A 14,975-nucleotide genomic window follows, 5' to 3' on the forward strand; every position below is an offset into this window, starting at 1 on the left:
CATTATGCATCTATATGTATGTGTACATATGTATGAAGTTTTTGTATAGCCAAACCTAGCCAAAAACATTTTCTCAGCAACCAGGTAAACAACAAGACCATTAATTGCTTTCAAGACTACAACTCCAATGAGTACAAAAATTAAAAAACGTCATGCCCCATCAGAAGCTGAGGCTCCTCCACATAATTCACAGATTAGAACCTTCTCTTTTTTCATTGTTCAGATGCCAGATAAGTGAATTTCTTCTTCTGAGGGATTGTGTGCCTTATGGTGGCTTTTTACACCACCACTAGATGGACGCACTGGAGTGCTCAGAAATGATGGAGCAAAGCTGCATCTCATAACCACGGGCTGACGTGCTGTGACAGCACTCCTTGGATGGTAAGCACTGTTGTCGGTCCTCAGTGGGCCATCTTCTTTATTGCAAACACAAGGAGATGATGGAAGGAGTGCTGAAACTTTTCAAACACTCACACTCACTCAGAGATCTGGGTTGAATCCATCATCATTCTTTAGCTCACTCTGCCACCACAGTTCAGACACAGCTATATGCAAATCAGTGTGGACCATGTGCCTCATGGGAACAGTCCACCCCGAACTGCCAAGCCAAGTCTTCCCTGGAACGGAAACAAGCATCCTGAGACCGGTTTTGGGGGAACACCCCTCAACAGCCAGGCTAGCTTGAATTCAGTGGCAAAGTGAGCAAGGGACCCACGTCTGGGCTTACCCTGCCAACTTAGGGTGAACAAAGCAAACACAAGGAGATGATGGACAAAGTGCTGAAACTTTTCGAACACTCGCCTCCAGTCACAGATTTGGGCTGAATCCATCATCATTCTTTTGCTCACTTCGCCACCCCAGTTCAGACACAGCTATATGCAAATCAGTCTTGACCCCGTGCCTCATGGGAACAGTCCAGCCCGAACTGCCAAGCCAGGTCTTCCCTGGACTGGAAACAAGCATCCTGGTCAGGATTCAGGGTAACACCTCTCATCAGCCAGGCTAGCTTGAATCCAGTGGCCCTCTGGCCTGGCACCAAGAAAAGCCTGATGCTAATCACACCTCAAGAGAAGACCAGTGCCCCCTGGACCTGGCACCAAGAGAGGACAGCTGCTCCGTGGGCCTGGCACAAGGGAAGGGTGGTTCTGGTTCGTCTTTGGCACTGGCAACAAGGGAGGATAGCTGCTCCCTAGGCCTGGCACCAGGAGAACACTGCCCCCCGGGTCAGGTACCAAAAAAGGACTGCTGCTCCCTGGGCTGGCACAACGGTGGGACTGGTTCCCCTCTGGCACCAGCACCAAGAGAGGGCTGCTGCTCCCTGGGCCTGGCAATGAGAAAGAACTGGTACCACTGGAGTTCTGACCCCTCCCTTTGGGCTCGACAATTGATGCGCAGAGAACGGTCAGGTCAATCAGAGAATGGCTAATCCAGGCCGGGTTTTTTTTGTGTACTGGTACTTCGTACTTCTATTCTTAAATCTATAAAAGGATAAACGACACTGCAAGTACCGGAGTGTGGGGGAGGAGCTGGTCTGGATGGACAGTTCTCAGGTCTGGTTTTGGGACAAGTTTCCTCACACGTTTTCAAGTCTTTTTTTAGGTCTCGCCTGCAACAGTGCATGCGCTCTCATTTCGGAGGGAAACTGTATACAACAAGAGGCTTTTAGCCCACCCGTAACTTACATTCATTGGCTTCATTGTCACACTTATTTGCTGTCTTCTAATTAGCCAGCGCATGCTGGCTTCACTTCCTCCTCTTTCGGCTGAAACATGGACTAAGAACTGATTGCTTCAGCTTGATTGCTGCCTTTCTACTGCTCGCACTGTGATTGAGGCACTACTTTTATTTATTGTATTGTATGTTGATATGACTCAGTAGGAAATCCCTCACATCTTCAAAGCGGTGTTTCCATCAGACAGCTTCACTCGTATCCTTTTTAAAACCCACCGGGAGCAGTAAAAAGGTCTGAAAGATGGATGGATGGACCTCGGTGACACACAGTGGTCGAAGTGCATTACAATTAGTATGGGAACTGTGATAGTGTGTGTAAAGTGGGCGGGGGTGAGCGTAGGGGTGGGGTCTAAGAGGTGGCTGAAAAACTAACTTTTTGGGTCTTTCACCTTCAGGTAACTTCATATAAGGCAAAGCTTAAAGGAAAAAACCTCTATTAGTTAATGCACTGCAGAGGTCTGTATCTGTAGCCAGAGAACCGCATAATTGAATCCTGGTTGGTGCAGTGTAGAATAGGAACTTGTGTATGTGTGCACGAGGCCACAGTCTGTGACACAAAGCACTGTGAATATGCAAGTCATTATTTTAAACTTGAATTACACACATTATAAGGTAGGCTACTACAAAATGCACAAAAAAGTTTAGGATAAAAAAAAGCGTTCCAACATACAGATTTTAGTCAATGCTTTGGCATTTCATATAGAGTAATGCATTTGCAAAGAGAATACATTGATCATGCAGGCGGCCTTGATAGGCATGTAAATGTTACCACGTAATTTGCATGTTACTGGTGGTTTCTAAAATAATACAGTACTGTCAGAGGGACTGATTCTGTTTCATTATAATACTGCTGCATATGCATTTTACAGTGAGGAGGAATGTCGACGAAAACCACCCTAACATAGCAAATGCTATGCCATTGGTGGCAATTTCCCTGGCCGCAAAGTCCCCAGAGGGCTCATTCGGAATATACCATTTAGTGAACGTGCCATTTGGTAATGAAACAGCAAGCACGACTGACAGTCGTGCGCGACACCCGTTCATGTACGCTGATGCTGAGAGGATGCACTAGACAATTCACACAAGAGGTGACTGGCGGGAAAACGGGCGGTGGCGAAGCCATCAACTGTCGAAAAACAAGAGGTGGTTGTATTTGAGACAAGCTCCCTTTCTGCCCAGCGTTAATCGCATCACACGATTGAAAGGGCTGCGATTAGATGGCGGATGATACTGTTCATCGCTTGCCGCAGCTTGCCCAATCACGCCATCAAATACCTGTGCCCTGAGGGATATTGGAGCCATTACAACATTGAGCAACAGAGTGTGTCATTGACTTAAAGAAACAGTAACCACTTCAATCTCCGTGCTGGTGTAAATATAAAATTGAGCCCAACTAGTATTTGCACCCGATTTCAGAGTCTGAGTAAGGTGAAAATTGAGCTAGCATCAAGGGCTCTGTCCTTGCAAATTTCGTCATCTTGATAATATGTGCAGCCAACAAGTTCAGCTCCATGAGGTTTTATGCTCGCAAACACTTGTCCCACATTTTATTCTCATCTCCCGGTGGTGTAGGAACTCATACCTGAGCGCTTACAACCAGCTGTGATAGTAACGTTATTGAGTAGTTAAAATATTTGGGCAAGACGTTTCTGGCTCTTGATTTTAATCGGCCAAGTTGAAATGAGGAGCTGGGTGTGAACACTATTCCAACCAGGCATTTTAATACAGGAGGCTGAGGATGCTGATCCGGTCAACGGGGTTCTTCCTGGGGCCACCTTTCGGTCCATAAACACAGTGGTCGCCTTTGGCGACAGACGTCGATTTCCCTCGAAGTCCAGCCAAAAACCTGTTGCTGATGTGCTAGTGGTCTCTGGTCACAGTGAAATCAGTGGTTCCCTTTAACTGTGGCTAGTGTCCGTCTTGATCAGACAAACAGCACTTTGATGACTCTCCCAGGTCCAGCAGACTCTAGTGCAACTTTTGAGGGTCAGGACTTGGTTTTCTGTCTAAGACAATCAAGTGATTGTGGCGATTAATTCACCAATGCGATTTCTTCAGCTTTTGTGGAACTAGTGCCATAACATGAAGGCGGCCAACTGACTCCTAGTCTTGGGCTCGGAGAAAGACTTTTCCTCGAGCAGGGCACCACAGGTCTTCACCATACCCGGCGAGACCCGCCTCCAAGCAAGTTCTGGACTGACCTCGAACACTAGATGTGACCCAAGACGACTTTTTCTACTTTTCGGCTTTACCCGCCGTTTTTCATGGACCGTCGATGCATACCCAGACGTTCTCCCACAACCAAGTGCGCCCTGCAGTAACACCCGATTAGGACCGGGTCGGAAGTATCACCGTTCCACCGACCACGTTCCTTATGCCCTTTTGACAGCCCTGAAGAGTCACGGGTTAACTCCCTGCTTGACGAAACACGTGTCGGCTGGTTTCACGGTCTCAATATATATATCAATAAATCAAAAAATTTTAAAAAACGACACTAAAAGAACACATCCGTGTTACTTCTTTCTCGAACATTTGTTGGTGATTACTCACATCACATTGATTCGTTGTGTGCATTGGCTTTTTGCTTACAAGTAACCTCAGGGAAGGATTTCTGCCATCCCTGGTTCTCAGAGTTTAGGGTTTTTTCTCTGATCCACTTGCACCAATTATAAACGAACATTGCTTTCAACTGATCCACTACCTGTTGAGCGCCATAATATTTCTGAAAATAAAATAAATCCATCGCTGAACTTCAGGCACAGGTTTCTCTTTGCTAACCCGGGGAGCATTTGCAGTCCAGTGGAGTCCAGGGAACAGCAGGGCAGTCCTTCATTCCTCTCTCCAGTAGAGAAGTGATTTGATGTCTGGGTGCCATTTTTATGCCCACAACTCGCCCTCAGGGAATGAGGGTACTATGAGCCACTGGTTGACAACCTCTGGGTGGCATCTAGCTATCCCAGAGATAAACATTCTGCCCGCTTCCAAGACAGCAGAACCCCTCTCTAGTTGTGTGGAGCTTGGTAGCCTACCCTAGAGGCTTGGCTACCTGAGGATATACACCCACAGAAAAAATAGTTTGACAATCATTTCCCCCTCTGTCCAGGACGTCAACCTATCTACCAGAACAAAGAGCAGCCGCTCTTGTGTGTGTCCATTATTTGCCATTTAAAGGCAGCTTCCCCTTCGAAACTCGCCTTTTGGGCTCACACCCTGTGTGACTTCCTTTAGGGGAGACATAGCACCTCTTCCAACGGCAGGCCTCTATTGTGTCCTTTGCTGAGAGTCATTCAAACAGCTCCCCAGGAGGTCAGAGGGCTCTCTCGTAGCCAACAACGGTATATGGCCACTGGAAAACCTCTGGGAACAGAGTGACAACTTTCTAAAGTTGCCTTTTCCTTAAAAGTTACATTAAATTCAACTTGGGTATAAAATCAGGTTTAATGCAATGATTCTTTTGATCCCTTGTGGTCCCAAATTCATTCGTCCCACTCAGAAGTTAGCATAGTTGAGTTGGCGTGTAACCCTGTACTTGCCACTGGGGCTACTAACCCATCTACAGTAAAAACAACAATATGGGGTTTTTGCTGTTGGGACAAATAAAAAAACATATCCTACTTTTTAATATGCAGCACCCTGCCTTAGGGCTAGACAGGCCTACCTTAGGGGTGACATATATATATATATATATATATATATATATATATATATATATATATATATATATATATATATATATATATATTAAACTGACAAAGAATCAGGGAAAATGAAAAAATTATATATGCATTGGTCACTTTAAATGAGTATTATATGCCGCGCCCCCATTTGGGAATACTTAAGACCCTCTTTTGTTTCATTGCACGTCATGTGATCAAGCCTCGTTTGAGAGGTGAAACGCGTTATGACGGATGGCTGGTGTAATTGCACAATAAATCACCGAAGAATCAGCACAAAATCTGGGCTTACTCTCGTTATTCCTTTTGGAAAAGGTGTGGTGAATATCGGTTTCGTTATTTAAGTGTACCAAGGAGCGTTCGTGGTACGAGTAAAAAGCCCCTCTCCAAGCCTTGGGCGTGGTGCAGCAGGAAGCTGGGATCCCGTGTACCGGAATCGGAAACTGTACTCCGGTAGGAGGAAGCTGCCCGAGCCCCTGTGAGGAGAACACACGTACCTATCGGGACGAAAGGAGTCCGAGCCGACCTGACATTCTGCAGGGAAGCTGTTGATAGCCGAGTCCAGGTAGGACAGTGAATGCAAATCACAGAGGAGGGAGTGTCAAGCAGTAAGCGCCGTGCAACTTTAAAGTGCGTATACTGCTTGTTTCTTCGGTGTGTGCTGAAATTCATTACCACTAATAGCCAATATGTCCGCCGACGTGTTGAAGCGCAGAGAGGAAGTTGCGGGCCACATGTTTGTGGAAAATCCGGAGGGGGCGAATCTTGCACCCGTTCCAGGGCATGATGCGGGAGTGACCGGCAGTCCCAGCATAAGGGAAACATTTAGCAAATTAGAAAAATTAATGAAACGTGAACAGTCAAAGTGGTGGGAACACAAATCCCTATCCCAGTACTTGATGGTCAAACGTGTTCCACGAGGTCTCAGGAGCACTTTGGCTCCAAGTTATGAAAATCCGGACCCGGCTATGCTGGTCGAATGGGCTGAGACAAATTTGGAGTATTCTGCACGTCTAATGGCTATCCTAGCAAGATATGCGGAGAGTGACAGGATGAAATTGCAGATTGAAATTGAAGCTGTGGAAGTTGAACTGACAGCAATAGGCATTACGGAGCAAACGACTAAATTACGAGATGAAATGATGATGAGGCTTGCAAAAGAGGAAGATATAATCAAAAAGAGAAAAACTTTTAAATTTGAGCGAGATAGACTCGATTATCTCCATGGCCAGATTTTTACTTTCGCGCGCCGTTTTGACAATATTAAGGCGCAGGTGGGGAAAGGCAACCAAAGAGCTAGGCAAGGCGCCAATACATCGGCTTCTTCCACTGATCTGAGTTTGGCAGCGGAAAGCGACTCGGACAACGACCAAAGGAGAAAAAACTTGCAAGAGGGGTTTACCAAACTGTCTCTGGCGCAAGAGGTGAACTGCCTCTGCGAGAGCCGTCGAGACACACGGAGATCGAAATCGAAAGTAGACCCCAAACAAAACAACAAAGGGCCAACATCAAACGCCTCCAGCGCCACAAATGCCACGAGAGGAAATACGGCCGGAGGGAAGAGGGGCAATCGAGGAAACAGGGGCAATTGGAACAGATTCCAAACACAGGCACAAGCTTCAACCTCAACCCAACGATTATGAATCTGACTGATATTATTTTGACTACAAAGGAAAAACTGATTTTGGGTTTGGGGCTATCCTACTGTCCCCCAAGCAATATGAATTATGCAAATGTAAGGATGGATACTTTCCGTTTTATTAGGAAACTGAAATTGAGCGAATATCATCGTTTGCATCCATACAAGGAACAAAGGAATCTGGGTGCATTGAGCCCTACGTTGCACGCAACTGGAGTGGATGTGACTCTTAATGAAATATGGGATTTGCAACAGGAGGGTCAGACTGAGGTGCAATCCCAGTTATTAAACAATAACGTTAAAAATATTCCAGGATTTGTTTACCAAAAAAAAAAATGTTTACAAACAAATATTCCAGGATTTACTTCCTTTAAAAAGAAATCTACTTTTTTGCCTATCATGACTCATGACAGTATAGACTTGTACCAGGACCCCGTCATAAAAGACTTGAAGAAACTATATGTGGCCACCAACAAAAAACATGCCATTTTAAGCCGACAGAATCAAAGTTACAACAATTTGATTGGTAAACTTAAAGCTGATAAGAACGTGATTGTGAAACAGGCGGATAAAGGAGGAAATATCGTCTTGTGGCATCGTAACGATTACGTAAAAGAAGCCGAATCACAATTAAGTGATTTAGATTGTTACAAGAAAAGCAATCTTACTGCAATAAAAACAGCTTGGTCGGAGCAAAATTCTAAATTAATGGTATGGAGAAGTGGTGGCCTCATTTCAAATGATGAATTTAAGTTTCTCAAAAAAGATTGTCCGGTAATACCTACCCTATATCTATTGACGAAAGTTCACAAAAACTCATCTACACCACCTGGAAGGCCAATTCTTTCGGCAATAAACAGTTCAACTGAGAACATTTCCAAATATATCGACTTTTTTCTGCAAGAATGGGTGAAAATATTACCTTCTTATGTGAAAGACACAACAGATTTTATCTGTAAACAATAATCTTGAATGGAATGACAATTACATCTTAATGACATTAGACGTTACTTCTTTGTATACGTCCATAAGACATTGTGACGGCATAAAAAAAAAAAATGAAAAAATTATATATGCATTGGTCACTTTAAATGAGTATTATATGCCGCGCCCCCATTTGGGAATACTTAAGACCCTCTTTTGTTTCATTGCACGTCATGTGATCAAGCCTCGTTTGAGAGGTGAAACGCGTTATGACGGATGGCTGGTGTAATTGCACAATAAATCACGAAGAATCAGCACAAAATTTGGGCTTACTCTCGTTATTCCTTTTGGAAAAGGTGTGGTGAATAACGGTTTCGTTATATATATATATATATATATATATATATATATAAATAAAAAGGAAGGTCTGGACTTTGTCACTTGTTTAAATGGCAAAGTTGAGTTAGCAGTTAAAACAGCTCTACCAGTCTGCTGTGGCAGGCTGGGAGACATGTTTTTACTTTGTCACACTCATGGTGGTACAATAAGTGATGCAGTCAAAAAGGGCCACTTTAACTTATAGGCCATGGGGACCCCTGGCACCATATACTAGGGACTTATAAGTAAGTTAATTTATGCCAACTCGGTATAAGCCAATGAACATACACTTTTAAAGGTCAGATACTAACAGAGGTCCGGTTAGCAGGCCTCAGTGCACTTTCAGAGGAAAAACAACACTGCATTAGTCCAAAACTTTGGGTGTAACCGTGCAAAAAGAGAAATTTCCTTACAAGGATGTTTCCTCAGAAATTAACAGGCAGTAACCCATTGACTGGTGAATGAAAATGGAGCAGCACACCGCCAGACCGACATACACAAATAGGCATTATCGGGCAATGCTCGCAACCAAAGTTGCCAGCACACTAATAAGTTTTGATTATGTTCAAGTATCCGTTGTCACTTGATAAACGCTTGTTCACCTCAATCCAGGTATTAACTATAAGACTTTCAATCGGGAAATCTCAAGAAAACGTTATTCCGGGAAAGGGTACACACTTACGACCAGATGTATAAAGCTATTTTGTGTTGCAAACCCTGGAATCACAAAATCTGAGGGTTTGCAGACGCAAAATTATTTCTAATATTCCCCTTACCTCTCCACGTCGTCTCTTCTCAATGGTCTTCAGTGTTGACATCACACGTCGTTAAGAGGAAACCGAAGTGGCTTTCCGTTTCCTCTAACATCGCAGATTGCCTCCACATAGAAACTTCAACAGGTGCGTTTTTTGGGGGGGCTGGGGGGGAGACCCCCCCCCCCCCCCAAGCCCTCTTTTTCATTTTTAGCCTTTAACACACATACCTTTACTACATATCTCGTAGTAAAGGTATGCGTGGTAAAGGCTATTAGTTGTAACCAAGCATGTGTTGTAATGCATGCGTGGTTAAGTTATGCGTGGAAATGGCCGCGTTGTAGTGGCAGTTTCCGGTCTGCTGCTCCATTTTCAACCTCCTGTTGGAAAGGCTTACCTGACTTATAAATTATAAGTCAGTTAAGCCTTGCCAACAGGAGCTGTTTAAAGGCATGGGCAAAGGGGTCAATTTGCCCAGGGCCCTCTCCTTTCAAGGGCACCCCTGACTAAGTGATCAGGAAGTCCAGAGGTTTCATGGGCCAGTATCAATAAAAGCAGTGTGAGGCGGGGAAGCTACATCCATTCCTCAAAAGAAGGCCAGAGGCACCAGTGAAGAAGCAAGACATCAACTGGTAATATGGTGAGTATGAGTACAAGTACTATTCTTTATAATTTGGGAAATTGGCATACACGTTTTACAGACTTTTTGTGTGTAGGCCCAGCCTGTCCATAATTGACCATCACACTCTCAGGCACTTGGTAGTGAAGAATTTTAAAAGAATCCTTCTAACATTTATCTCTACTTCACATCACCCTTCTACTTCACCTCTCTCTTTTTTCTTCTCTCTATACGTTTATGTATCTTGATTATCTATACCTTACCTATGTTCACCTCACCTCTCCAATATACTTCTCTACTGCACCCCTACCCATCTCTTGATCATGACCATACCTCTCTTTCTAGAGCTCTTTGAGCCTTGCACCTTATAGCCTCCACACCAACTCTCTCTCCACTTCACCCCACTCTCTCCACCTCAATGCTCTCTTCCATCTCATCTCCCTATTTTGTCTTTGTCTATATCACCTTCTCTCAACTTCATTTCACTCTGAACCTCACCTCTCTACCCTTCACCTCTCTCTTCCTTATCACTCACTTACCTCATTTCTCTCTCTATTTCAGATATCTCGGATTACTAGAGGTGTGTGAAACTTGTAATTTTCCCAAAATGTTGCTTAATTACACAAAAGCAAATACACATGTGATTAAGTGAACTGGAACTCCTTAATTTTGCACAAAATGCTCCCCCGTAACAATTTTTGATAAGAGTGCAATATGTTTTGGCATCATAGGGGCTTCAACGATCTGAAAATGGGTAATAAATTCAAAGTTGTTCTAACCGGGTGGCCACAAAAATCTTTAACAGGGCACGGTTTCCGACTTATGAATGGGTTTTGCAGTGGATTCTGAATCGCAATGAAGAGAGGGAGTGGAAGGGGTGCCCCCTCCCAGTTGCATCTCACAATGATATGCATAAATGACTTGCGATCACAATTCTAGGCGCAACCATCCATCAGTTACTCTGACCCCAAAAGGAATGGTAACTGATTTGCAAAGGGGAAGATGCCCCCTCAGAGATACTATCCTTTTTGCGAATGTTGTTAGTAGCCTAGGAAGGAGTAGGCAGTGGACCAACACATCACTGCCTTCTCCACCTGATGGTCTCCCTAATGGAAAACCTATTTATTGTTTAGACGCGGAACCACGTCTTTCAAGAAACACTGAATACTTTAAAAGCGAAAAATGTTTGGTGATTCAAATAGAGGAATGCGGATCTGCTGGTCCTTGCAGGCCACTATCCATGTTTGTAGCCAATCACATGGGGTCTCAAATAGTGACCTGCCTAATTTTCAATAGGCCGGTTGCTCTGCGACTGGAAATTTTGCAAGGTGACCTAATAAAACTTAAGTAACATTTGGGAGACTGGGTGCAAAAAATTAAGTGCGCTGTTTACAATCAATTTTTGCAACCAGTCTTTAAGTGCATCGTGCCAAGTTTACTTGCCCCAGAGCCAGGGCAAGGGCGTCTTAGCCAGACCTACAAAAAATGTGGACTCTGTGGCTAAAGCAGTCCTTATCACCAGGATGGATCCTGCTACATGACCTGTGCCTGTAAAATTCGACCCAAATTTGAAGCTTGCATAGGTAGCACAATGTCTAGGTAGGAGCCCTAAACTTGGATACCCTTTTGCAAGGTGAGCAGGAAAGCCTAAAATGACTACTCCCCTCCCCTGGAAGAGGTGATTACAATACCAACCAGCACTTGGACACCTTTAGAGGGGCAGATTGTTAGCACCCTTCACCCCTAAGGCAAGGCACGGACAGAGGGCGCATTTCCTCCAGCTACTCTCTGGCATGGTGGGCATAGGTGAAATAAGCCATTCCTGAAAGGTAGACATGGCGGGAGGTGGGTTGGGTGGGTGTTTTTTGGTGTGTGTGGGGGGAAGGGGGTGGAGGGGTTAAATCTTCTGGCACATTTATTTGGTTTTCCCATTGTCCTCCACTGGGAATGGCAGGGTTTTGGCATAAATAACTTTCTCTCAGTCCTAAGATAAAGCTGTGGAGGTGTGAAAATATTAAACCTTCATCCTTTGGAAAGGTGGTGGGTTTTAATTTGAAAGGGTGGGGTATGGGAATATTTATTATTTGCATCCCAGCCATTGCTAGAACCAGGCTCTGCGTGAAACCCCATGGCCCTAACCAAGTCAGGTTGGTGTGAGGGTGAAGGACTTTATTCACTTGTGCACTCTCCTCAGCCTGTCAAGGGGCTGTGGAGAGATCGGCATAAGCGGACAATCCCAAACCCCGACTGTCCATAGATCATGCAGAATTAACAATCCCGCTATGCTAATCTTTTTTTCTTGTTTTTCTGTAAAATGTTCAATCATCTGATCTGGGGCAAGTTATCTGTCTAATGTGCATTCACCTCATTGTTTTATGTTGTAGACTATTATTTTTCAATTGATATTTTCAAAATATATAGAAACAATTGGCTTCCCAGTGGAAAGTAACATCTAAATTAATGATGGGAAAGCTGCCACGCTGTTAAAATTTTGTGAATTTTCGTTCTATAGTTTCTGAGTTTGGGTGAAGAAAGTTTACAATAGGAAAAAAAGATGATTTGGAAAAGTCACAATATTTTGCACTCCCTTATTACTTTTGAACCGTGTAACCAACCTCAATGCATTTTAGAATGATGAATGCTTAAAATCTGAACACTCATGTATAAAGTGGTCAAAGGGGGCCTAAAGTTTATTAAGGATGGGAAAATGGGATTTACGATGAAGTGTCTTGCCCATTTTCACAGAAATGCAGCCATACAAGTATTTTATAAATATGTGCATATAATAATATAGTTCTAACCTATGTACATATTTGGGTTGAGCCAATAAAAAGTGGTCATTTCCAGAGAAGTAATTTTAGAAAATGTAATTTTGACTAAACTGCAAGCCTCTTCCTTTAAAATTGGAAACCTGCGAAATGTTTAATTCTACATTTGAAATGCTCACCATTATTTGTACCCTTTACAGTTCTGCAAAGACTACAGACACATGCTGGGTTATGAAAATCTGGCATGCAACAGAAATCCATGCAACTAATAGGCTTTGCAGACTTTAATTACGACGGTCTCTGTTAATTGGTTCATCTAGCTCAGATGAACTGTATCACAATTTATTCTCTGTCTGGAAAGAACAAATCCGCCTATGTGTTTGAGCTGGCACTGGATCCTCTTGAGCGATATTCAAAATCCCAAATCATTTGATGTGGGTCTAAAACAACTTGTTGAATCATATTCTCACCAACCTATTCTGTTGAGGTCATTTCCCAAAAATATTTCCTCTAGTCGCCATTTTAGATGGTTGTGTCGTGGAGCTGTTTTAATCTTTTCCACCAAGTAAAGCAAATGTGCTGTTTGCAAAGATTGCTGAATTTCACAATTTCACTCACAGAAGAGGATTTCCATTTTTGTAGGAGAACTTTTCTTCTAAAAACAACTCCCCTGCTAAAAATATTTGTATTTCAATTTGTTCCCATACAGGGCAACTTTTCGCTGAAACTGGACTCACTACTTGTTTTTCTAAATGTGGCAAGATTTATGAACTAAATAATTATTGCAAAGATTTAACAAATAACTTTGCAAAGTTGTGGAAGGAAAACCTTTGCAACTTTGCACTGCCTCAGTAAAAATATGAGAATTGTTTTGGAAAAAATACTGCACTTTCAGCCACTCCATGAGCACAAGACAATATTGAGATCCCTACGCAAACAGGAGATTTATGAGTAATGAAATAATTACAGCACCCCTAACAGTTTATCAGTGGAAAGTATGGAAAAAACGGATGCATTAGAAATCGATGTGGTGGGCAAAATCTTTCATATGTAATTCACCATTTTCAAAAGGTCAACTTTATATGGGAGATATTTACTGCATCCCATTACTGCAACCCATGGACCACCCAATATTGGCCACATAAACTGGGAGGCACCCCACCCCGTCTCCAGCTCCGGTGGTAAAAAGCCTGGGCATTAAAATAAAGGCCAAACTATCACTGGCAAACCAAGTATCAACCGTGTTCGGGACCTGTGTCGGTCTGCTTAGACAGCTGAGGAAATTATCTCCCATCCTCTCTTTCGACAATGAGGACGGTGGTGGCCGCCTCGATCCTGTCACGACTGGATTATGGGAACTCACTTTACATTGGAATGCCAGACAAGTTGCTTGGCAAACTCCAGGTGGTGATGAATGGTGCGGCGAGGCTGATTGTTAGGCCTCCCAGACGCACCCGGGCCTCACCCCTATTGCAACAGTTGCACTGGCTTCCCATTAAACAGAGGGCTAGATTCGAATCACAAGGCCCTGTATGGTCAGGCACCAAAATACATCAGAGAACGCCTGGTGAAATACGTCTCTGGCCGCACCCTAAGGTCTGCCACGGAGGGCCTATTAAAATGTCGACGGTTTAATTACACCACTAAAGGTGGGCAAGCCTTCTCGGTCCTCATCCCGCAACTCTGGAATAGGCGGCCAGGCCATCCCCGATCCGAAAGAGCCCTTCCCCCATTCAGGATGAAATGGAAGACGTTACTCTTCACAGAAGCCTGGGCACGGCATCTACCACTTACAGGCTACATTCACTTCTGGGACTATAGCTAATCTTCTCGCAGCGCTTAGAGACCTGCCGGTATTAAGCGCTCTATAAATCACAATTAACAATAACAATAACATCTAGTAAATATCACATCCCGAAGTTTCAGTATTTTCTATGTGTAGTAAATACTTCACATCATTCTAGTTCACTTATAACCAGGACCATAGAGTCTTCGAGGGGTAAAGATGCTGGGCATAGTGTACAAGAGAAATCAGGCACGGTAAGCAAGAGCTTAGGACAATCACAGATCTCACCTGGTCGAAGATGCCGTGCGGAGCAATGAGTTGGCCGCGCGCACGGGTGTTGATCTCCAAGGTGAATCTCATGTGTGGCATTAACAGCTGTAGGAAAAAAAAGGGTTAAAAGTAAGCTTATAAAAGGCTCACACGGTTATTTTTAAGGTCATCACTTCACAAGATCTCTGCTTGTGAATGTATCACAGTAGGAGGGATCCTCCAATATTTTTAAATTAAGAATCATTTTCTACTTGCAATTGTACGCTTTCGGTCACCCATCCATAAAAGCCATCTCTATGCTGAATGCACGCAAGACAGCATGTCAGTCTAACTTGCTTAAATGCGTAAATAAATGCTGTTCCCAGTGGGGTGATGCAAAACGATTGGCTCACTAGTAAAAAATATTTTCAAAATCCCCAAACTTCCTGCCACCC

General features: G+C 43.7%; 1 protein-coding gene across 1 annotated transcript in view; it reads right to left on the bottom strand.

Annotated features, from left to right (window-relative positions):
- Positions 1–14,975, bottom strand: part of LOC144799672 (polyunsaturated fatty acid lipoxygenase ALOX12-like) — a 219,430-nt gene that overhangs the window by 18,234 nt on the left and 186,221 nt on the right. Inside the window, exon 9 of the mRNA XM_078671144.1 lies at positions 14,560–14,646. Within this exon, the coding sequence (XP_078527270.1) occupies positions 14,560–14,646 (87 nt within the window). The remainder of the gene's footprint in view (positions 1–14,559; positions 14,647–14,975) is intronic.

This window comes from Lissotriton helveticus, chromosome 12 (assembly GCF_964261635.1).
Source record: "Lissotriton helveticus chromosome 12, aLisHel1.1, whole genome shotgun sequence".
NCBI lineage: Eukaryota > Metazoa > Chordata > Amphibia > Caudata > Salamandridae > Lissotriton > Lissotriton helveticus.